This window comes from Sipha flava, unplaced genomic scaffold, assembly GCF_003268045.1.
Source record: "Sipha flava isolate LNK unplaced genomic scaffold, YSA_version1 65_pilon_pilon, whole genome shotgun sequence".
NCBI lineage: Eukaryota > Metazoa > Arthropoda > Insecta > Hemiptera > Aphididae > Sipha > Sipha flava.
In genome coordinates, this window is record NW_020273605.1 from 2,058,835 (window position 1) to 2,086,183 (window position 27,349).

The 27,349-nt window shown below is 29.5% G+C and overlaps 1 protein-coding gene and 1 non-coding gene across 3 annotated transcripts in view; one reads left to right on the forward strand and one right to left on the reverse strand.

Moving 5' to 3' along the window:
- The first annotated feature begins 1,473 nt into the window (after positions 1-1,473).
- Trnat-agu lies at positions 1,474-1,547 on the forward strand. The gene has a single exon. It is a non-coding gene; the product is annotated as a tRNA-Thr (tRNA).
- Positions 1,548-2,417: 870 nt separating this feature from the next.
- Positions 2,418-27,349, reverse strand: part of LOC112691628 (protein artichoke) — a 30,053-nt gene continuing 5,121 nt past the window's right edge. The window contains exons 2-11 of one of the 2 annotated variants that reach the window (XM_025565962.1): positions 16,370-16,563; positions 10,252-11,671; positions 8,803-8,926; positions 8,525-8,721; positions 8,325-8,461; positions 7,651-8,242; positions 7,421-7,574; positions 6,172-6,378; positions 5,256-6,107; positions 2,418-3,876 (exon numbers count right to left, since the gene is read on the reverse strand). In XM_025565962.1, coding sequence (XP_025421747.1) covers positions 3,299-3,876; positions 5,256-6,107; positions 6,172-6,378; positions 7,421-7,574; positions 7,651-8,242; positions 8,325-8,461; positions 8,525-8,721; positions 8,803-8,926; positions 10,252-11,671; positions 16,370-16,527 — 4,419 coding nt within the window. In that variant the 5' untranslated portion in view covers positions 16,528-16,563 and the 3' untranslated portion in view covers positions 2,418-3,298. Of the gene's footprint in view, positions 3,891-5,255; positions 6,108-6,171; positions 6,379-7,420; positions 7,575-7,650; positions 8,243-8,324; positions 8,462-8,524; positions 8,722-8,802; positions 8,927-10,251; positions 11,672-16,369; positions 16,564-27,349 lie in introns of both variants that reach the window. The other variant, XM_025565963.1, reaches the window with a different exon arrangement.

The window sequence follows — 27,349 nt, forward strand, 5'->3', positions numbered from 1 at the left end:
AAATAAATGACAGTAATAAATAGATAGATAACAATTAGTGGTAATAAATAATAATTAATTAGTTAATTCGGTGTCAATATAATTCGATTATGTAGTATGGTTATGTTTAAAATTATGTTTCAGATACCTACTATTTTACCAAAACTTGGCCACTTCTATTTCTTCCTTGGTCGCTGACATGATGTTATTCATTGTGCATGAAGTTGAGTAGCATGGGCAGCTTATTAGGTGGAACATGGTCTGAAACTGTCCACAATCACAATATGTATCCTCATCAGGAAGAGGCTCCATTTTGTTTGGTTTTCTTTGGATTGCCCAACTCCTACACTCAGTTAATTAATTGCTCTCCACGTTGAACATTCTAAATTGTTCCCTACAGGTAGGTGTTCGGTCGGTATCATCCAATTTTTAGTCTCCTCGTCTAAGGAGAGTTTCCATCTATCGATCCTTTCTTAATCCTGATTTCTTTCCAAAATTTTTGTGCACTTTAGAAAGATCTTCCTTGATTTTAGGCGAGTGGATGGAGGACTAATTCCAAACATTGGATGTAGTCATTCCCAATAAAAATGTAATTTTTCAAAATAAATAAAATATTTGGTTTTTGTAATTTTTCGTGTGAAAAACCAATTCGTGAAAAATTTATCAAAACACGATTCATAGATAATATTATGATCTACGATAAAAGTTCTATATTTTATACTCTCAAAGCTATACTTTATGAATTTATTTTAAATAACCAAAAAACTATTCTATTTGGACATTTTCAACCTTTTTGTGGCACGTGAAGTGAGTGATCATGATCAAATTTAATTCAAATTATTTTTATAATAATGAATAAAATGAGGGGTGGGGAATGAGAAATTCGAAAGTTCAAAATTAAGGGTCACCCTATACATAGTATACATACTATTAAGTGAAAAAATCCCAAATTAATAAAATATTACAATGGCGTAAAAGTTTTAAAATAGTGGTTTGTTTTACGTGTGTTGTTAAGTAAGTATGAAAATATACATTTTTTTAGGCACGTTATTACCTACCATTTCCCGTTAAATTTAATGTAGCTAGGACGTTGGTATCAAGATCAGAAGTAACAATCGTATCTGTGATTTGCTTTGGCTCATAGTTTCAAATGATAAAATAATAAAGAGATAAATTTAAGTATGATTATTAAAGTATTCGTAATTTGAATTGATTCATAATTGCGTTGGTCAATTTAATTTGTCCTGCCAGGCAGAGTATATTTCGATGCTAAACAATTTAGTATGAGACGAAAAACTCCATTACAAAAAAGTCCTCGATAATTAATATTTCGTACATTGTATTATGTCAATGTAGAACATTGACAATTTTACATTGTAAATCTAAAAAAATTATAAATAAGTCGCTAAATACCTGTAATTTATCATTTTATTCAATAATTTATATGTAATAAAAGCGTTTATATAATTAATCTTTAAACATCTCAATAACAACGGCGCCGTGGCTTAGTTGGTTAAAGCGCCTGTCTAGTAAACAGGAGATCGAGAGTTCGAATCTCTCCGGAGCCTTGTAAATTTTTTGCAACATTTTTACTTATGCCCGCCGATACATCATCCGATTTCGTCATGTATTTTTTTTTTTATTGAAAATTGTTTAAATTTAAATTATATTTTATTCTTAATTAAACATAGAAAATTAATAGATTTTTAATATTAATATTTTTAAGTTTATCTTTGATACCGAAAAATAACAAATTTGTGTAAACTATTTAAAAAAAAAAAACATGCCCTATTCTGTAAGAATATGTTGCATTATTATTAATTTAATTTCTTTAATTATTTCATTTAATGTATATAATAATATATATAAATATAATATGTAATGTTTATATAAATATAATATAAAATATTTAATTTTTTTCATTTAAATAAATTATTTACATCTACATGGTTTATGAAGAAAAGTATAGTTATTCCTGTCTTTGAACTGTCAATCTTCGCTTGATAAATTTAAAGGTTTTTTCAGCTATCGCAGGCTAATACAGTTTACTTATTACTATTTAAACTGTTCAACGTTATTTATTTAAATTTGTTTTCTATAAAATACCTACATTTTGGTATGGTATACAGTGTTGTTTATCGCAAAATAACATTATAATAACAATTAAATGTTCAACTTCTAAATGTGTTATGCAGAATTACTTATTGTTTGATTAATCGGAGTAACTAAATATCGGTTGTATCCATTTTAAAGTCTTATCACGTTACAGTGTAATGATTACACTCAAATGTGAATCACATTCTCCAGTTTGGTTTGTAAGTGTTAATATTGTGCAAATTAAAGTAACAACACATTTTGAAGATAATTATATTTATATATTAACTGTAATTTGTAAAAAAAAATATATATATAAAATAAATCAATTACAATACTAAGTTCATAGCGAATGCGCTAACAAAATAAGTGATAAAAAAAAGGCGAGGAAAGAATTATTAAAAAATTTCTAATCCGGACAATGCATAAAAAATCTTAAATAACACCAAGATAAAATTACTTTTGTAATTGCCATTGGATACATTATGTACACTCCAACATCATTGGTACATACATTATATAATTAAAATAGATACACGTTGTATTAATTACATTCAAAAAAATTAGCAAACGATCGCGTGTATTATGTGAACCAAAATGTGTACATAACATTTCAAAACCGTATTTGGTTCGTATGTTCACAGTAAATCTAATTTCGCATCGTCTTATTACAATAGTTATCATATAATATCTTGGCGAAATAAATACAACAAAAGTACAAGATTACCGGGTATAAATACAATGTTGGGGCGGGAGGACGAAAACCAAAAAGAGGGAGACTACTTATTGTTGTTGTACACGATGTTTTTTTGATTTATGAAAAATGTATCTTAAGAGTAAATTAAAACTAAAATAGAAAATAAGAAAAAACAATCCGGTAAGTATGTTAAAGGTACCGTGTACGGTGCAGTATCAATTGGGGAACACCGTTCGACCGACCGGGGAAAAGTTCGCGAACACGCCGCTGCGATTCCGGCACCTCCCCCCCCAACCCCGGTGACATGCGCGTCCGAACTCGTTATTTATAGCAATACGATCTACGTTTCGACTACGATCCTACCGTCGTGTGACGTACGCACGCGTACAGGGTGCAACGGAGGAAACATACCGGACGCATCTTGCCGGCGGCACGGAGCACCCTGTACGCTCACATGCGCGTATATTTACATTTTACTATGGGGCGTGTTGTACGTTGTCGCCGAGTGGTCGGAGAAGCGGCGTCGGATCATCCGATCCGGGGCACCAGCGCGGCCGCGCCGATGACGACCGCGGCCACCGCGCGCAGCCCGTCGACGCCGGAAGCCGCGGCGGCCGTCTTGCTGACGAACGGCTCCACGTTGGTCCGGTTGTAGTTCGCGTAGTACCAGTCGTTGGCCGGGCTCGTCCTGAACGGCGTCGACTGGAACGAGTCCGTGGACCGGGTGGTGGGCAGCTGGTGGTACGCCTGCTGGTGGTTGTTCGCGCCGACCCTCGAGTACTTGACGTTCGCGTGCGGCTGTTCGCGATCCTCCGCCGGCCTCTGCGCGTGGTGCTGGTGTTGGTGCTGCGGTTGCACCGGCGGGCTCAGCGTCACCTTAACGATGGACGGTTTGCCGGTGGCCACCACGCCACCGTCCTTGTGCACCGGCAGTTGACCGCCGGGCGCCAGGAAACCGCTCAGTGACGACGGCGTGGACACGTTGGCGGCAGCCGGTGCCGTGGCCGCAGTTGTCGGCCCGGACGTTTCCTCCGTGGCCACCGTCGTGGACTGTCGCGTGACCGAGGTGAACTGTTGGGTCGTCGCACTCGCCGCCGTTGGTCCCTCTGCAAGCACACGACTTAACGGATATAGTAAGTACATTACAACGAAATAAGAATAAGTAAAACACGACTAAATATATTTGGGCCTACGTTTGCGCGTGCCGCGAGGTTGTCGCATCTGTCCGCGCGACACGTGTCTAATCGTAGCGGTTTTTAAACGGGCTTAAACCGTGCATATCGTGACGATGATTCCGATGACAGTTTCTCGATACAACCGGGTCGACAGATAATTAATAAAAGATCTATCCGATAGTATTAATCGGGATGCGTAAGTGATCCTGATCTATATTATATCGAAAAATTAATATTTTAAAAAGACTGCACAAATGTTTAGATCGAAAACGCTGCTTTTTCAGTCCAATAACATCAAGGTTAACAGTATTAATCTATTCGATTCCGATTTCAATACACTCGAATCGAGAAGATAAATAAGAAATTGGCGTCGTACGATTTATCCTGATTCGTTTATTGGTAACCGATTGTTTTCCAGCACTAAAATATTATCAAATGAATGTGTTTAAAAAAATAATTGATTCTTGTTTTTAGTCTTTGGTTAATACAACATGTTTAAACTTCAGACAGGAATAATGTGTTTATTAACATAACTTCACGATACATTTCATTTACTTCAATTGTTTTTAATATTTACTACAGAGTGGGACACTAGTTTTTACGCCTTGTCCATCGTAAATCCGGCGAACGCGTTACAATGCATTCGGTAGGGCGACCAAAATAAACAAGCCTGTGATAACATGTTTGCGTTTCCAGTGTACGCAAGAGAGTTGCGTTGAATTGAATTCGTTCGCATGCACCGGGCGATTTGAAAAAAAAAAACAAATCATTTTGTTTTCTTCACCGCACATTGCTGCGTTCGTATGAATATTATTTTAAATATTTATTTTATAATATTACATTATATTATGTGTAATACGAAGTAAGGTATTGTTTTTTCGTAATTGAGAATATAAACGGTAAATTGGCCAAATATTAATCGATCACTATAAATTAATGTATTTGAATTTGATTTTTAATTTTTTTTTTTTGTATTTTTTATATAATAAATATTTAAGTAGATTACTTTCAAGTGATAGTTTTTTTTTTCTACATTTAGATTCATAGTCAGTATCAATACAAATATTAAACACAAAATATTTTATATATAATACAATTATTATTAATTACGCACCATCAGCGCACCGCCGTCTGCAACTAATAATAATCTTACTCAAATTTTCATGACGGCGGCAGCGATCAATATCCTATATGTATGATGCGAATTCGTTTGCATCGCTACGCGTTCGCCTAACCGTAGAATACGTAACTTCGCCAATTTACGTAGGACATATTGTAATTGTGTTTAAATTAAATTTATATGTTATTACCTGTTGACGATTTAGGCGGACTCTCAGATTGATTAACCATAACATCGCTTTGCAAGTTCGTAGGCGAAGCTGCGGTTGGTTGCTGATCATTGGCTGGATTCGGTTTTACAGTCGATCTAACGATCGAGTTTATAGTGGCTGACTCGAATAATGAATCACGAGACGTTATATTTAAGAACTTAGTATAACTTATATCGTTGCTAGAATATCTATGAGGTGGATTATCTGTAGTGCTGCTGAAATACCGTGGAGGGATACTGGATCCTACGTTTTTATTTGATGTGCTTCTATTTTTATAAACCGTTTCTACGTCTTCTTCGTTTTCAGGTTCTTCCCCAAAAAACGTATTATCCGCTATGCTCGTAACAGGTGTGCTCATTATCGGCCGGAAACCACCGGTGCTCGATGACATCGGAGTAAAACCTTCTTGGTCCACGGTAGATGACTTTTTGGGCAACGAATTTCGTCTGCTATCCTTGATTCTTTTGCCGGTGCCTTTGGTTTGGCCCCAAATATTGTTCAAATTTATAGGTGGTATAGGAACACCGAAAAATGTATACGCAGTACCTCCCACATTAGTCTGTAATGAGTGTTCATTGGTGTGGGATGAACTGTTCGGCCGAGTGCTGGCATATAGTGTTGGTGTATCACCAGACACGTAGTGTGATAAAACCGCTGGAGATACTGTCGGCAATGTTTTTTCAGTTGAAATACCTCTTTGCAGTTCTGTTTTATCATTGAGGTCAACGACATCCTCATAAAAATAATCAGTTTCTTCCGGAAGCGGCTTGTTTTTATCTGCTTCTTCACTGCTTGTCCATGAATTGACTGTATTTGACGTCCCAGTATTTGCTGGAATATTTATAAAAACATGATAAAACATTCGAAATGAGATTACCGTTTGTATTGCTCTCACCATTGGTAATAGGAGGGACTGGTTCAGTTTCACAACCAGGAATATTTTCCGTTACAGCGTTTATGTCTCTTTCATCACAGTGTTTCGACGAAAAAGGCATTTCTCTAAGTAAAGTTCCATCGGTACATCTAGGACCAAAACTATCAGCTGTTGTTCTTAACCATGATTGTAACCACTTCATGTTACAGGAACAGTGTACTGGATTGCCTACGTGCATACATATAAAATACCATTAATTAATTATTAAAATTATAATTGTTATTCTAATGTAACTATGTATGTTACTTTTACTGTTTTGCTTATGATTTGTGATTTATTAATGACTAATAATCAGTGTTGCGTAAAAATTACTAAAAATATATTTAGATAATGATAAAAGATAGTTCAAATCTAAATTATCTAGATAAAGATAAAAGATAAAATACTATTTATCTGGATAAAAAAAATAATATTTTTTTTATTTTATTAATTGATTTACACTATTTTTCATAAATTTATACTTAAAAATAAAATTGAATTGAAATTAACTTAGTTTTTATCTAATAGGTACCACCAATATAAATAATTAACAAAAAGTATTTATATTATGTACATTTATCTATGGAAAATAAGTAATAAATAATAGGTATTTAGTTTTAAAAAATACATTCTATGTAGGTTATTATAAATTTATAAAACAATTCATTACCATTTATAATATAAATAAATATTATAATACTTATTATGGAGTAATATTTATGGTTAAAATATTAAAAAGTTAATTAAACCATTATCTGTATTATTTAATTATCTTTCTTATGAATCAAATATTGTAAAAGTCACTAGAAAGTATAAATTGAATTGTCTTTATTAATTATGTAAACAATTCTTAAAAATAGTACTTATATGCACAATTTAAATAATATAATTAAACATATATTGCAGTGACATAACTTTTAAAATAATAGTTATTAATTTTAAAGTCAATTAATTAATAATATTAATAATGTTTTAATTAATTTTAAATTTTTATTAGCTTTTAATGTTTAAGTTCAATTTTTCGAATTTTTTGAATAAATATACTCATATTTATTTATCTAGATGAATTACAATGGATAACTCAAGAATTCATCCAAGATAATTCATCAGATAACTAATTTCGTTTATTATCTAGAAAAGATAAAATATAATTAATTATTTATCTAGATAATTTATTTAGATAATTTATCTAAATAATGCTCAACACTGTTAATAATTAACAAATAATTACCATCTACGTCTAAACGAGATATAGTGGGCTTGATACTGCTGAACGTCGATTCAGAGAGTGAAGTCATTTTATTGTCACGTAAGCTCAATATTCTGAGACGGCTCATTCCTTCAAATGGACTTCCAATAATATTGCATAGCCTGTTGTTGTCGAGCTAGAATAATATAATTTATTATAGTATGATATTTCGTTAAAGAACTACAAAATTCGTAATAAGAGTTTTAATTTACTTTCAACATAATTAAAGAATGCATATTTTGTATACTTCTAGTTGCTATCTGCTTTAACTTGTTATGGCTTAAATCGAGGACTTCTAAGTTTCTTAAAGTGTTTAAACCCGATTTTTCCATGCCATTCAAATAATTATGGCTCAAATTCATCATAATTAAATTTGGTATACCAACAAATGCATCACTAGCTATCTCGTTGAGTTGATTTTGTTGCAATTCGACAATTTGCAGCATTGGTAGGTTCACCATAGTAGCGCTTGGTAAGGATACCAATTTATTTCTAGCCATCTTAACAACCATAAGATTTGGCAAGTTTTGAATACCATATGAAGGTAATGTATTAAGATTATTGCCTTCCATTTCCAAAATAGTCAAATTCGGTAGCTGTTGAAAGGCCCCTTCATTTAAAATGTTCAAGTTGTTCTCTGATAAGTACAACTCTTTTAAGTATGGCATTGATGAGACCATTCCACTTTTCATTTGTTTAATTTCGTTATTTCTTAAGTCGAGAACTTTTAAATTTGGATTCGCTGCTAATGATGATGGAAACTCCGATAAAGAGTTATGCGATATATATAACTCTTCGAGTTCCCTACAAAAAATACATCATGAAAAGTGTAAAATATGTATATTTAAACATGGAAATATTAATGTTTATTTTTTATTCAACTTACTTGTTTACCGAGAAGTAAGATTCGTAAATTTCAGTTAATCTATTATGACTAACATCGATTTTTTTCAATTTTTCATTATTAGACAGCAATGATGATTCTAAATTCTCTAATCTATTACCTTTTAAACTTAACTCAATCTAAAACATAATAAAAATTAGAAATATGTATTTCTTAACTTAATTTTTTTATTTAGAACTTACCAGAAGAGGTAACTCCTTGAAAGTGTTCGGATGTATACTTAATAATTTATTATCGTTCAATGTTAACACTTGTAATTGATTTAATCCACTAAATGCACCATTATCCAATTGTTGCATTGAATTGCCTCCCAAATAAAGCCATCGTAATAAATTTAAAGCAGTCAACGAATTTGATGGCACTCTATGAATACCATTATCTGATAAAATTAATAAAATTCATGATTTAATGAATAAGCGTTTTATAATTTTTAAAATAAAAAACAAATGTATTATATTACTTGAAACATCAAGAAGTTTCAAGGCGGGTAGATGTAAATCCGTTGAGCCATCACTTGGCAAGCTCATTATTTTGTTATTAGATAAGTACAGGTATTCGATGGCTCTGGGCATTCCACCAACAAACTGAAAATCATATGTATTACAAATAGAACTTGAAAAACTTATATTAATTTTTTTTTTTTTATTTTAAGAAAATAATTAAGAACTAGTTTTTGAATATTCGAAAGCTTAGTAAATAATTTTATAATTATTTTTTTAAAATAAAATAATATTAATTTTATCGGTAAATTTTTAACTATATTATAAAAAAGTTGTTTCATTTACCTAATGAATCTTATCTTAAAAACAAAATGGGAATAATGTATCTAAATGTTAAACACTTATGTACATATATTCAGGGTCGTAGCAAGGGGAGGGGGCTAGAGGTGCTTACGCCTCGAGCGCAATTTCCGGGAGAGTGCAAAAATATAAAATTTGTAGTTTAATTGTTACTTATAAGCAGGGCTCGGGACTTATAGCACTTAAAATCATTAAAATAAGTGCTTAAAAATATCATTATAAGCACTAAAATAAGCATTTAAAAACTATAAAATTAAACAAAAATATTTTTATTAGAAAAAAAAAACTATATATTTCTAACTAAAAAATCAAACAAAATAAAAATAAATCTTCACTTTCAAGACTTTAAGGATTTTATGGATTTTCTAAGGGATTTTTCTGAAAAAAAAAAATGTAAACTATTCTCTCTGTTCTTGATCGTTCTGACATTTGACACTTAGTTCTATTTTCAGCGTTGAAATATCTTTATTAACCTTACAACGATGTCTTGGACGATGATAAACTACGTGACAACGTAGATAAGAATTAATTTTAATTTTAATTCTATCAAAAACGACTTTGTAGGAGAAAACTATAAAAACGTAAAAAAAAACGGGTCAAATAAGCAAAAATAATCAGAAAAACTGGAAATAAGCATTTTTTTGAAAAATTGATGAAAAAGCAAAAAAAAAAGCACTTTCAAATTTCATAATTGTTCGTGTTATAACTTGACATATACATCTATAGCACTCTGCTACATTTTAAGTCAATCCATAAAAATAAGCATATGTTTTGACTCCCGAGCCCTGCTTATAAGTAAAAGCAATATTATGTATTTACGTATGTAATGACTTATATCAATCATGAATATAATAATGTTATATCTATGTACCTACTTATAACTATTATGTATATTTATATTTTAATAAGTTATTAATTTAAATAAAATTAAATAACGCTTACATAATTATAAGGAAAAATCATTAAATTTGTAAAAAAAAATTCAGTTTTCTTATGAATTTTTTTTTATAAATTGAAATACTTAAAGGCGTATTTTGAAGTTTCACCCCGGGTGCAATATTTGGTTGCTACGGCCCTGCATATATTGCAAACTAAAACAAAATACGTACTTGATTAATTCTATTATGACTTGCATCAAATTCATACAAATGATACAAATGTGTCAATGTTAAAGGGTTTATAGTATTTATATTATTATAAGATATATTGATATGTTCTAAATTTGGAGTATCAATGAAAGCGGTAGGATCCAACGTAGAAACAATATTGTGGCTGATGTCAAATCGTCTTAATGATGGCAATGTGGCTAGCATTCGCCTTTCAAGCTTGTCAAATTGGTTGAACGATATGTCAAGACCTTTCAACATAGGTAAATTCCACAAAGGAACAGCTAAGTAATTGGATAACGAATTATTGGCCAATCTCAATTCCCTCAACATTGGCATAGCGGTGAATGTTTCTCTGCCTACTCTTTGTAGTTTATTATGTTCCAAGTACAACATTTCGAGTCTTGAATGGCCCTGCACTGAGCCATAAACAATATCTTGCAACTGATTCCTACTGATGTCCAAAAACCGGAGTTTTGGAAACATGTCTAAAATCAATCGTATTGTCATCGCATTGTCGATAGAATTTTCGGATAGCCATAATTCTTCCAAGTTATTATCACGAACCGGTGTGAACGATTCCGGGTGGATGTGATGTAATTGATTTTTACTTATATCGATTAATTTTAAGTTAGGCATGCGATGGAACGCACCCCGGCGTATGTCGCTTATCTTATTGTTAGATAGATAAATATGACGCAATGTCGGTATATCCACGAATGTAGCTTCGTTTATGAATTCTAACTCGTTTCTATCGAGTCTGATTGTAGTCAAGGAAGTCAAATCTCTAATCGCTCCTCCGATATTAGACGCATCAGATAACCTATTACCGACCAATGACAGCTCGATAAGGGATGGCAAACGAGCAAAAGCTCTAGGGTGCATCCAAGTGATTCCACTGTCCGTGAAGTTTAACAAAAATAGTCGGGGTAAATCTTGTATAGTACCTACGTCCAATTTTTGCAGTTTTGGTGAACCAGTAATATGCAGCTGTTCAAGAAACGGAAGTCCCAAAAAATTTCCTGTTCCAATGTTTATCAATGAAGACGCTTCGATTTGAACATACCTCAATCGAGCCAAACCAGATATAATTGGTAATCGTGTTAATGATCCTGCAATTAAAGATAGTGCTTCTAATCTAGGTAAAACCATTAAACTTTCTTCCGGAAAACTTCTAAGTTCTGCTTCCACTATGAATAATTCTAATATGCTCATTTCTTGATCAGATAACCAATTGGAAGCGACCTTTTGAATTCCATTTTCACGTAACATTAACCGCATAATTTTTAATGTTGAAAAAGCATTGGCAGGCATAGACGAAATGGCATTATTTTCCAATATCAGTTCGTCAACTGGATCAGTTACCGTTGATGATAATATCTTCAACTCGTCCAGTATGGTTTTAGAATCTCCATGACTACACCTGAAATTAAATACAATAATTTTTAAAATATTTTCGATGTTTACATTTTATAGTGGTAGATATTTCGTAAATAAACGTTTACATAACAATTTCGATCAGAATTCACAAAAAAAATGTTGATTAATTATAATACATAATTTTATTGCCATTAAACACCAACCCAATTAAGTTTTTGGTAAAAATTGCATAAAGAACTTACTTCATAAAAAAAAAATAACTTATAATATAACTATTGAAATATAATGATAGAAATTTTTAAACAGTATTATTCACTATAGTTTATTTCAACTGTGTACACCAGGAGGAGTTTTAAGGGTTCAAATCTCCCCCGAAATGCAGGAAAATTATTAAATATGTTTTTATATAATATTTATTATGTAATAAAAGTGTTATATAGATTATATAATTATGAAAATATACAACCTAAGACTCCTCCCAAAATATTTTTTTGTGTACGTGCCTGGTTTATTTTCTCTTTAATTTTATAGACACAACTATTTTACTAATAAGAATAATTCTAATAAAACCAAGATTATCGTCAACTCACCTCGTCATATAATAAAATAATTGTCTTCCTATTATGTTTTATATTAAGTATATATTAGTTCGTGTACTGTATTCAATAGATATAATGCCGAGAAATTATAAAAAAAAAGCTTTACCTACCTATATGTTACAATGAAATGAAAAATGTAAATTAATTTTATCTTTTGAATAATTAGAAGCTAGGCTTATGTGAATACAGTTAATGAAGATTCTGGTAATCATGAAGAATATATTTTTTCTCAAGAACTCTAAAGTCATGATAGGTACTTAAAATGTATAAAGAATAAATTATTAGACTGAGTAGATATACTAATTTTATTTTTAAATTTTTAAATAAATTCATGGTATTCTATGAAAAGTGTAGGTATTTATTAAATCAATTACATACGTTAACTTTACCCGAAAAAATGACCAATCACCCCAGTATATGGGTATGATGACGAATTCCTATGTATCTTTAAATATTTATTTTAACCTATTTAAAAAAATAATATTTAAGCTTCATTTTTACGAGTGTTTTAGAACAGTCTTGAAAAGTTCCTCTATCCATGTTTGTAAAATGTCATTATTTAACTTAAGCTATTATATTTTAAAAATATATTGAATCTTAGATTTATCAATTTATCCAGGTGTCCTCAAAATATAAATTTTTTCACTTAAAAAATTTGTTTTTACGGAACAAAACGTATGCAACTAATATGAAAATTTTATGATTATGTGATACCTTAACATACATAAAATACGTAGGTTTAGTTCTAGTAAAAATTTTAACATCTCAATAGCTAATAAAATACTTTTGGTAAGTTTTATTTCATAAAAATAATAACCATTAAATGCATTTAAAATCGTTAAAATGTTTGCAGATCTCTATTATTATCTTAAAAATATCAAACTATGTATTCAATATGTATTTTAATAGTTTTTACGTTAAAAAAATGTTGTGAAATTTATTTAAATTTAATTACTAAAATATGATCTGAATTAATAAGTTGAATTAAATGGATTTAAATTAGGATCTACCAACTATAATAATGGAGGTAGTGATATTATTAACATTCTTGATTATAAATAAAGAAAATATTCCAAATTCCTTACGAATTGTAATTCTTATTGTAAAGGTATCATATTTAAACATTTTCTGTGGAAAATATTAAAATTTATAACTGAATAATGTCAGATTAGGAAAAATGTAAACCAAACAATTTTATTCTTAGCTAAAATTTAGTGTGTAATATCTAATACCTACAATATTTATCACCTAATAATACCATCTATAAAATAAAACATTGGCAATGAAAAAAATATAATATTTAATATGATTTATGTATTTATTTATGTAAATTGAAAGTCTCGTTTATCTTGTGTACGTAGTGTAGGTACGTACTATTTGTAACAACATAAGCGTATGTATAGACGATGAAATCTATCCTATTACGTCTATCTATTGTGCAATAAAATAATGGTGTGTCAGAACAATCACGAGGCAAAATAAATAAGAAAATGTTTCTTAGAAATCACATCGGCAACGGTACGTGGCAATAAATAAAATTATCTTGTAAATAGTATCAACGTCTTAATAAAAACAAAATTGCAGAAAATGGTTTTCTTCACATGAATTAGGTATTTTAATTTTCTGTACATAATTATTTATAATGCTCTAAAATCAAAATCCTATTTATGTCTACATAATTACACGAAACCAAACATTTTTCCTCATTTCAAGAAATTCTATGTATAAAATTTAAATTTAAAATAACACTTTGATTACAAAATAATTAAAATATGACATACGAAAAACGCTTGTTTTAAATATTAATTGTTGATTTATGCATGTTTAATAATAATATATATATCAGCTAGGTAATAATTTATATATTGGTATCGAACAAATATTATTTGATTGAATCACTACTAGGACGTTTTTGAATGCATTATGTTCGTTTCATACGAAAATAAGTAAAAATAATTTATATATATTTTATTTTTGTTAAAATATTGATTTATATTAAAGTATCAATATTACGAATAAATGTGAAAAACGTAACGTTACTCAAAATGTTTATCTATAATCCATTTATAAAATATTAAAAATTATGATTTGATCATGTATACTTATGATAATCTTCCTCTCATGATAAATATGTCGATTTTCATAATAAATATTGCTCGGAGATGGGCGATCTATGTAGATTATAATAGTTGAAATTTGGCAGACAAATTTATGCTATTTGGAAATAATATTATATACTCAGTTATATTTTTGCATTGTAGTTATAAATTATTGGTAGATCGTTGATTTATATTTGGCTTAGAAAATTTAAAATTGTATTAATATAATATATTATATTATATTATAATAAAATATTATTTTAATGCAATCACCCAATATCTGTTAAATATTATTACATTTAAGCAGTTTCAGGAATAGTTAAACATGAGTACCAATGAAAATTAATGTAATATAAAACACATCCTCATAAATATATGTCTTATATTATTTTTAATTTTAAGAATTTTAAGAATTTTGGATAATAAAATTCCAACAATTTTAATGGTATAATATGGTATATAATTAAGCAGTAACATGCTCAAATGATGTGTTACATGAGATAATATTAATTAACTTTTCACACGTTGACTCCATCAAAAGATACGTGTCACATTGAATGCCTAATCAAAACGCCTTGTTATTACAACTTATTAGTTACCCTTGAACTTAATATAATTTTGATAATATAAAATATATGAAAACTATAAATTTTGTAAATTAAAAGAATCAATTTTATAGTTATTGGAATTACCAATTGTACATAGATAAATAAAATATAATTATTTTACTTAGAAAATCGTACACTATTTATTGTGAAAAATTATGGTAATGGATTTATTAAAATTTAAAATGAAATGCAAATTTAATTAATTAATATTACACCAGTCCATTGAATTGATCTATCGCTAAAACGACAAGATTTAGTGAGATTTTTAATAACTCTAAACCTAAAATTGTATTAAAAAAAAATTAAAAGGGCAGAACTGCAAGTTACTTCTTTAATCAAATTATAGCCAAATATATATAAATATGTATACCAAATATGTATACGTTACAGTTAATTTATTGAATCAATTAGTTTATGAAATAAATAAACGTGTAGGTAATTTATATAATTTCTACTTTAACTAGTTATTTTATACATTCCCTGACATCACATTGTTAATGTGTCCAATTGATACATTCATACATATACAATATCGTTATTTTACTGTCCATCATAGCAATAAATTAGATAAAACTGACGTTCTTGTTGTCGGTGACTGCAGTGTTCATGAACGTTTATCGTGTTAAATAAAATTATCGTTGTACATGTATTATAATTAAGATTTTTAATAAAATTGGTAAGGTAATAATAGTCCTACTACGCGTTCAGTGTTGGTTTGTAGTCTCTACAATTTAAAATAAATAATATTTTATGATATATTTTAAATTTTAATGTATTTTATACTTTAACATACATCAAACTAAAACTGTATAGAATAACTAGACATTCTATGAAATAACTAGTTAAAGTATTATTTTCATATATGATTTCATACTTTAACTAACATTCGTAGGTAATTTTTGAACTACCTAGTTATTTCATAAAATTATGGAATTCAATACTTTAACTGTAACACATATAATATATATATATATATATATTATAAATACAACCTGTTTTCATTATAAATATCTTTAAAATTTAAAAGTGAACTTTATTAGTAAATTAACTTTGTTTAATTTATATATATATATTCAATATTTGAATATATTTTTATTTGTATAGCTAAATACTCATTAAATACAGATTGCTTAATGTTAAAAATAGTTTTATTGGGTTAGGATAAGATTTTCTAAAAGATAATTGTAATTAAAAAATGTAACGAGGTATTATTAGTTCGATTTTCCAAGTGTAATATACTACAAACTCATTTATAAACCGATAAAGTATAATATCTATCGAATTTATTAGGTATAATATTTGTTGTACCCATTTTAATGTATATTTATATATTTATTTTTCAACCAGGATAAAATAATTGGATTCGTTCACGTGTCGAAGGAACGGATACGTTTTTGTATGTAACAATGCGAAACATCGACGCAAACATACTCACCATATCTGAATCTCGTTGTCTCGGCTGGAACACTTGCAACGTCGGACGGCGTCATTCGATGGTGGGCACGCGGCCGCTGCGGCACGCGGCGTCCTGGCCGTCACGGCTATGGCAGTGATGACCCATAGCAGTGCCAGCAGACCGTCCTTAAACCGCATTGCGTCGTCATGACCTCAACCGGCCACAGTCGTCTCCTGCGACACATGTGATAAAACAAAACGTTAAGTGCGAAAAGGGGCAACAGTGTTGGCGGGAAGGATGATTTGACTTAATTTAAATGAGATCGATGCCGTTGCGCGTCACAAGACGTGTACTGGACACAGAACAGGCACATCGACGAAATACATTTATTATTCGATTTATTCTCTATATCGCTTGAAGATCAAGCAACTACAGGTTTTTTTTAATCGAAATTGTAGGTGTTCCGAAGACTCAAAAATATGTGCACTGTAGCATTACGTGTAACAACTATCGATACAATAAGATGCAATTGTAATAATTTAGGTATTCTTTATTCCAATTTATTTTTCTTTGATTTAGATTTTCTTTTGTTCTTATACCAAATAAAAAATGTGCATAAATAAATCTTCATTGATCATCAAGTAATTATTAATGCGGGTTTCCTATAACCTATTTATTTATAGTACTTACTTTCAAACGGTTAACTAATAGCTACTGAGTATAGTACGAAATTGACATGCATATACCTACACACGGGCGATTGTACGTATGTCAAAAATCGGGGGACGGTAAAAACTGATGATAAAAAGTCTTTTTTTTAAATGCGATACTGGTACAATCGTTAAGATGAACGTCTTGACCGGAGATTAATCCACTTAAATGGGGGAGTTTACGATATCACGGGCGGCAGCAGCCCTACAGGACATGCACAACAGGTTGACACTTGGTAAGGTATCCACCGAGGGGCTTAAGCCTAAACTTAACTAACTTAACTACGAAGTGTCGTAGTGATTGTTTTAGGAGCAACTGATATGGTCAATGGATAACGGTCAATGCTCATCCAGTTTCTGATAATAGTTGCTAGTCGGCACGACGCACGGCTGCGGGGGTTGAAAACCCCTCGTAAATGTTGCGCGATGCAGGCCGTGGTGAACCTCTCGAGGATCTAGCCGCTTTGCCGATTGAAATATAAACATTCGGATGTTCTTTGCAACCAAAACCGGACAGAGGAAGAACGATAGCTTTCGGCCTGACCAAGGTGACCGTCGTGACACGAAACCCGCGATCGTATGATAAAGGGTCCTTTACATCTGAGCGACATGATATCCCGGGATTGGTGGTCCTTCTGACACCCCGATATGCATATTTCAGATCTCTGCGTCTCATGAATAGCTCCTAGAGTCAATATACGGTCCACAGTTGTTGGTGAGCCCTTGCAAGAGCTTAAAACCGTCTGATATATAACCATGTACCATCTTCAGAATCGTCATTGCATATACCGTTGCAAAAATATTCACCGTATTATGCTTGAATATTGTGTTTTATTTTCCATCAAATCTTTAAATTTTTTGTATTTATTTAATACTCACATTCAAATATCGGTAATGTAATATTCTAATACATTTTTGTATATTTATTAATTTCAATTAATACTATACGCTATACACCATAACTTATTCAGTATCCTTCGATTTTGATTTTTAAATTTATACCTATTACGATTATTAATATGAAAATCATTATTTTTAATAATAATAATAATATTCAGTGTTTTAAATATTAATGAAATCAAAAATTAAATGTTTCATATTCATTAATATATACTGAAAAACTGATGAAAACTTCAAAATGTTACACAATACGTACTTGAAAAAATTAGTCACAGTGTACATACATAGTCCACTAACATTTTATTTGATCGAAGAATTTAAATACATACTTTTTTATTTTTATTATTTTTTTACGTAACAAACATTTATTAACAACGGATTTGAATATGGTATGCTTTAATGAATTATTTCAAGTTAAGTACAAGCAGATAGACAGTTATGACGTAATTAATCGTTGGATATTAGTTCTAGTTGTAATTTTTGGCTGATGCTTCCTCGCCGGAAGAAATCATTATATACACACCAAAAATAAAATATAGTTATACGAATATTGCATTATCTAGTACTGTAATAGAAAATCATTATAATTAATATTAGTCAAAAAATTTCAACCATTTCAAATTAAGTGTTTGAGTATTTGATTATATTATGTAATGAGTGATGATAGTATAACTGAATTTTTCTATATGTTTACCAAAAATATAAACGTAATAAATAATAGTTTAGAAAAAATGAGATCACATAAGTCATTACTTGTACATGCAAATTAATAGTCATATCATTCTCATGTTTACTAAATATTTTTAATGATAAACATATTCTACAGCCCAATATATTGCGAAATAATTTAGCGAAAATAAATGAAAAGTAGTCGGTTTGTTCTAGTTGAGTAGTTTTAGATTTTCTTATATACCGATCAATAATGGACATTAAATAGCAATTGAATGCCTACATTTTTTTCAACTGTCTATTATACATTACGTAAACTCATTTTAAAAACTTTATCGCATACATATTTTATTAGTTTATTTTTTATAGAAAAAAAAAATTAAATAATGAATTGACGTTCGTGCTTTATCATTATAATGTACAATATAAGTATAATTAAATCACCTTAATTGATAAAATACTTACATATTATATTTAGAGAAAGTACACATGTTTAACAAATCATTGAGTCATTTAAAACTAATCAATTCACATTTTATATATTATTTAAATTGATACATCGTTAAGAAAGTGTACATTTTTATCAATAAGCTTTTCTTTTTTTTATTCAAAACTTTACCTAAAATAATAATTAATGGATATTTTATAAAAATACTTATCTTTTATTTTTTCGTAAGCAACATTAAACTGAAATCCTTGCATTTAAGTATAATAATAATAATAACTTTCGACTCGTCAAATAATTATTTTTATTTTCCAGAATCCGAGCATATTAATAATTAACAATTAATATCAATTTTATGTTAAATATTGAACACATAATAATTATAGTTTAACCAGTAGCCACTACAGTTAGCTGTTATTCTACCGGTATAATTATTTACACACCTAATATTATAAAACTGTTAATTAATTTTCATTTTTCAACCTATAAAATTGAATTTAAAATGAGTGGGGTCAACCACACTATATTATTCTTATTAAATTGTTGTTAAGTTGTCTGCTTAATTTTCCAAATCCCGGTCATCTACACCATCCAATCGCGTAATTTTATGTGTAAAATTCGTCTACTACTAACCTTTTAGCACAAAAGCGTCTTAATTATCTAAGTCTCTCTATAAATTATCAATAAATAATCATTTAAAAAAAAAAAAAAAGTAATACCAAACAAAAGTATATATAGATTATGGACTACATTTCATAATGTAATTTTTTTCGGGACCGATCCATACTAGTAAACTATAATTTACTGTACACTAAAATTATCTACGATTGCTAGTTACTTTACATATTCCATCTCACCATTTAAAACTTCACCGTAATTCTAATCTTTCAAATCTCAACACTCGTTTCCGTATTTTAGGTTATTGTTGGTTTCAACTAAATTACACTACATTATAAAACAGTTAGCGTCAGTAAGTAGTAATTAAATATAATGGATAATTTCTCAACAAATGAATGTCTATGATTGTATGGAAATGGGAAAAGAAGATTATTGCATTTAACTATCGTTGAATCAAGAACAACTTAATGAATATATTAAACATATATCATATAACTTATTTTAACAGTTAAATGCGCCAATATTTTTTCTATTGTTATCAATCTCGCGTTCTTCTAATTACTAATTTAATTGTACGAATTCTTTAACTTAATATATGATTGAGCGATAAATTATATAAACATCATGAATACCTATAGTCAATACGCTATATGTTATATTTCAAATCATGAATTTCTACTATTGCTAAGGCGATAACAGTATAATATTTTTAATTTTCAATTTAACTTCTTAATTTTTCCGTATAATTACTAGAACATTGTATTATAATTATTATTATTATTATTATTATTATGGTATTTTTGTACGTGATACTTCGACTGTATATATTAAAAGTTTCAATTAAATTGAAAATAATAAAGCAATTATTATTTTTATTATTAGGTATATGATAATTTATTTAGTTAATATTTTCAAATTTTATCCATATCCATAATTTTATATTTTCCACTGTATCTGGGTTAATATGAATACGAAATTATTCTATTTCATGTTAGGAATTCAATAATCTATTTAATATTTTAATTTATTTACATTTATTTTTAAACTTTAGTATTCGTGAATATTCAAATCATAAATTTCATTATTTTTTAAACATAATAAAAATTACTTACTATTAACATTTTTCGTTGTCTTTTTATATAAAACTATATAATATATGTATATAATTACGAGTATATGTTTAAAATTACAAAATATTGAGAATATAATGTAACATGTATTTTTTTAACAATATATTTATCTTTTAATGGTCTTTTATGTGCTCGAAGTTATTTTCATAGAACCAATTGCGAGAAAACTAGCAATAAATACCTACCCAATTTATTCTGTTTCAAAGTCTTTTGAAATATACTATTGTTGTTGATTAACTTAATATAAGAAATGATTCTTAATAATAAAATAAAATATTAGTTCACCTACCAACGTGTAAGAACAAATTAAATTTAATATAAAGCGGATAATCTAGTACACGTTGATGCATATACCAAAAAGTCTAATTAGATATAATAAAAAATCTGCGTATGTTGATTACCTGTATGGATAACAAAAACTACAATGTCGAAATAATATGTACGAAATATTATTAATTAAAAAATGTAGGGTGAATATTAGATTCATCCAATGATTCAAGAATCATTCGTACAACACAACAGAAAATTATTGCGTCAACCTATGTAAATTATACAGAGCTAAGAATACATTATATACATTTCTCTCTTGCAGTGGTGTTCCAAAAATATATGCTACATATACACCATACACTATCAAAATTATTTTGAAAATCCATGGGTATACTACGTATGCCATAATGTGTCAAACACTTCGCGGTAAAGTATTAAATGTATTCAGTTTTGCAGTTTATGTATTTGGCCTTATTTTGTACATTCAGTTTTTCCTCAGATTATTAGTGAACTACTACGAAGTAATTATTGACGGTATAATATGTATTTGCGACTGCATAAATTTATTTAAATATTTTTAATATCTATTTCTATAAAAATAAAAATGTATACACTTCAATTGTTTTGTTAAAATGTACAACTCTTTCCCGCCACCACCATCTTAATTATAAAAATGTCCAAATTCAAACATTCTTCGAGGTAATATATACTCAACAAAATTGATAGAAACATCGCTGCTCTTCAATATCATTTGAGCTTAGAAAATGTTTACAAAATCCAGATATGGCACTTCATAACTGAAAAATTACCTCGATATTTGTAATACCTGCTAACCTGTGTAATACTTGTAAAACCAAGTTACGGGAAGGTTTAAAACTACTATTTTATAAAAAAAAATAGTAATTATGAATATGTTTAGTGATGAAGCTTGGAAAATAATTCAATAATTTTTTCTTAATAAGTTATTTTCAAATAGATTTAGATTTTTTTTTTTTATTCATATATTTTCAAAATGTATTTTATTATTGTTAGAACTCAAATACTAATAAAACATTTATGAATTGAGTAACTCAGTTCAGTAAAATATTTCTTGAGAAAAAATGCACTAGTTAAATCAACAATGTTCAACTATTATACATTCATACATATTTTTAGGATAGAATGAGTGACATTTATAAACCATATCCTCACATAATATTTGCGTGTGGCATTAATAAACGTTCAATCAACTAGTACTATACCTATATTTATAAATGGTCTAATGAACTTAATATTGGTAATATAATGTTTGAAAATTATAATTTAATCTTCCGAAGATAAATGTTAAAAGTAAATTCATTAACTGATCGATGTTGATAAATTAAAAATAGTTATTTGAGTTACGATAGAAAGGAACTAGAAAATAGTAATTCATAAAGGCGTAACATTCTTACATTTTTTATACATTCTTATAAAGATATCTATACTTTTCCGTAAATAAATTAAGCTATTTTAGATATTATATATTATATATAATTTATAATTCACTTAACTAGAGGACACAATGTGTTACAGTCTCATGTTTAACGAGCCTTAACAACATATTTTAATGTATTTATTCAAAACGTGTATTTAACAAACATATTTAAATCATTTAGCACAGTCGTTAGATGATATAAATTCTTATAGACTACGTGGACGAATCATTTTCAGAGGAAATGAATAAACATATATTTTCCTTTCTGAAACAGTTTTCACTTAGAATTAACGTAGCGACAATAATTGAGAACTTTGATGTGCCATATCCACGACCTATGTAAATAATTATACATTATATTTTTAAACTTATATTTAGGTATATACACAATAATTTTAACAATAAATTAAAAAAAAGTTATTGAGCATATAATAAAATGATAAAATGTTGCCATAAAAAATGTAATATTAACATTTTAATCATTTTGTGTTACTCACTTTCTAAATGTATAGTTTTTCTCGAGAAAATGTATACAATTTTATACATATTATACCTATTAAAAAAATATATATATATTAGATTAACGTTTATTATTAATAATAAAAATTAATGTTATTAGTGTGTATATCTGGGAGAAATTTACTGTTAATCTATGTTGGCCAACTGTAATTGTTATTATTATCGTTATTATTACACATTTATCATTATTTATGAATTTGAAAATAACCTGTTACAAACCAAAACGTAAAATTTGGTCATGATAAATTATATAGAAATTTTATTTTCGATCGAATCGTTTAAATCGTATTCATACTATTCAAACACTGTACAATTTGTATACATACAACGTAAATATTATAATGTGTTCAATTGATTTAGGTCGCGTGTGCTGTTATACTAACCGTGGCAATTAATTCTCTGTTCCAATTTTGATTTCCACATCTGTGTATGAACAATCGTTGACTATCTGTGATTGTTTTTATAAAGAATAAACACTATGTAGATACACCGGACGATAATCATAAGTAGTATTGAAAACATCGTGATGTGAGTTAATTCAGATTCTGTTCACCGTTTAAATAAATTATCGCGGAATAAATTGTAAATAAATGATTAGATGTTGGAAATAAATGTAAACGATTTCATACTTGTAGAAAGAATAACAAAAGCTTTTTTTCAAAATACGACTGACATACATAATTAACACCGTTATCATTATCATCGGTGAGGGAAAGTGTTAACGAGTGTTTTGAGCCGAAGTTCCTGCTATTCCTGCCCATTTCATTGTCGGCACTAATCATCAGTCCTCAGCCTCCAGTATAATAATAATTGTTTTTGTGCATATTGCTTGCGTTTTAGAAATCGTCGACGATTAATAAAAAAAAAAAAAAAAAACAATAAACTCATCTGTTGCTTTTTTTTTATTCTCTCCTTATATCATAATAATAATTGTTATTTAAATATTTTTACAATTGTATGGTTTTTATATATGAACACGGGGCACCATAATATTTACAAACATACCTATATAAGTAAGTTATTACTGAAATAAACCACCGTAAATTAAGTATAAATTAAAATAAATTAAGTTGGTGGGTTATCATACCAGTCGGAAACCGGTGTATCGCACTGCTTCGACATTTGTAAATTTTTCGAGTATAAAATTGAATCGAGAATTATATAGGTTTGACATTTATAGAAACCAATTATTTTATTTACGTTTTAAATTAACTATATTTCTGATGATATCTTCGACATTAGTAATCATTGCCCGAAAGAGAATAGAATATTAGAGAAGTATTTCTAGATAACATATTCTAAAATAATGTTATCAAACTACGGACCGCAAATTTTTTACGTGGCGTCCGTAAATAAATTTCAGCCGTGTGTTTAAAATGATCAAATTGTGCTTATCGATTATTTTTTACAAAGCAAAGGTTAAACTCAAAGTTTTTTCATTCAAATTATGCGTATAGACAAAAAAAATATGTAATATTTATACGTCAAAAATGATAAACTATTTGAAAATTGTTATGTATAAATATATGACAGGTGAAATGATATTTTTTCACAAATTTAAACTGTAAAATCTGTCGCACGAGAACTCGTATACCATAACTCGGAAAATCATCATAAGTAGAACCTAAATTAGTGAAAGAAAAACTATTTTATTTACTCACTGCACAGTTACCGTCTTTTCATTTTAAATTCTATTAAAAATCATTTTTGTCAATTAATAGTAAATGTGTGCTTGTCAAGGGCGTACCTAGACATTTTTTTTCGGGGAGGATTTAATATTTTCACAACTACGTATTTCAAATGTAATAACAGTAACATAACAACAGTAATGGCCTTTCTAGAACGACTCAAGACGGGCCTTCTCTGATAATGCGTGTGCTTTTTGTACGTGCGATTTATGCGCATTATGAATAACAAGAAGTATGTCATTTCGCATACAAGCCTATCGCGGGAGACCACTGGAACCCATGCGAAAAACAAATCATTGTTACTAGAGCTTGTAAGTTTATGCATTTGCATATGAATCTTGCAATGTTGTATTTAATTCTAGATGATGTAAAAATCCGTTTCAAGGTACCACGGTTAAATATGTGAAATCTTACTTTGCATGTTTTTGTATATTTGGCATATTTATGCATATTTCTATTCGATCGGGCATATTATACAACATTCTATTAGAATCTATCAAAAATCTAAATGGAAAATATATATAAAATTAAAAATAGAAATTTTATTATCTTTTCTTTTCCTATCTTCTTGATACTCGTACATTTTATGAATAAATTTGCTTAAAAAGTAAAATGAATTACTGACAAAGACGTACATTATTCGCAGTTCATGAATGCTCAAGAAAATTATTTAAAATCAATTTTTTTTTTTTTTTTTAATTGTGACACAAAAAAATAAAATATAGCTATAAAAAAAATAAATGAATAATTCATGTTATTTCAGAAATCATTTATGATTTTTTTAAGTACATAATTTTAGATATTTAGTGGATATAAATGCATATTTTTGAACTTTTTAAGGCATATTTCAAAGCATATTTCGCCAATTTTAAGTGGATAAATGCATGCTTATTTAGGCATTTTTTAGGGCATGAACTTACGAGCCCTGATTATTACTATTCATATTAGTGTTATTATTATTAATTTTATTATTATTATTATTATTATTATTATTATTATTACAATACCGACCTCGACGGGCGCCTACACCGTTCACCGCCCGACGTGTGCATTAACGTTATAATACATTGTAACACGGTCCACGGGCGCCACGTTTCGCAAATGGCGTACGAACAACAATATAATTAAACAACAGTTATTGGGTCACTGTTTCAAATGTTTTTATTGCACGTCCATATTAATGTGGGGAAAAGTACCGCAATAATAACAATATCGGACTTGAGTTCCGGACACGTTCAGCGAATGGAACCCGCCGACCGACGAACGCAATTCAGCGTCACCGCGGCACGGGTACCTACGAACCCGTGGAAACTCGTACTCCGGCAAACGCCGTTTCAACACGTGCGCGCTTTACCATTACGCCACCACCACGTGCTCGTACACAGGGGCGGATTTAGGAAAGGTTCTAGAAGTCAACTGACCCACAGTTAATATTTGTTGACAAAACTGGCCTTGGAAGATTTCTTATATTTTTCAAGTGCGCCGACTATAAGTTGAAGTTATTACTAAACTGGCAAATTCCCGGTTTTCACTCCCCCCCTCCTTCGCTCCAAATTATGCCACTGGTTTAATTGCATGGTAAAATAAAACATCTCTATGCCATATCCCGTGTAAGATTCCATATAATAAGATACATTTTTACAATGATACCTAATTATGAATATCTACAAACTTATAAAATAAATATGATCAATTATAATCCACTTTCAGCTCTAAGTGGTCTCATGAAATGGCCTAACAGTCCTATAATTATGGATCCACCCTTGAGTAGCGTACGTAGGGGTAGGGTCTAACCCCCCCCCCCCGAAATTTAGGTCTATGCCGACAACCTGGGTGTACTCCATATAAACAATTTATTTATTTTTTTTAATCCTTGGTTTACAGTTTCACACTATAATTGATGATAAACAAGTGAGATTCGATTAAATGGGTTAGCATTACTGAACATCCATACAGATGTAAGTGTATTACCTGAAGTGGTCCTAAATGACTTTTAAAATTGTACGAATTTTGTTTAGTTGTATTATTATTTTATTTACAGTATATGATATGTTATTACCAAACACTTTATATTTTAAGAGTTAAGATAATCCAAAAATAGGAATTTGAAAGAATTATTTTGCGTCATAAAATGTTGGCTATATTGACTAGTTCAGCTGTAGAACAAGAGATGTGGGGGAGCGAAGTCCTTCGCGGGTCTCTGATCAACCAATAGCGAAAACCCTAACCGAACTAAAATCTTGCGTACGCTACTGTGCATGCCTGTCTGCCTCCTTGCCCACACGGTCACACATGTGACGAACGCGTTCGGCCGTCAACTGTCCGTGGATCTGAATTTTATACCGAACGAAAAATCATCTCGACTTCGGGCGCTGAACGGTGACAAATTCATGGTCAATTTGAAATCGATGTCGCATAGCTGTTTTTTCGTGCGTCGCGAACACATGTTCGAATTTTCTTTTTCGGTTCACGTGTCTTCGAAACGGCAACCGTCGGACAGCGCGGAAAACCTATAGTGCACATGACCTAACCGTAAACGCCCGGCGCGCGTTATTATTATGCGTGCTCGGACGGAGAACGTAAAACTACTATTTTTCTATTCGCTTCGGAAGTA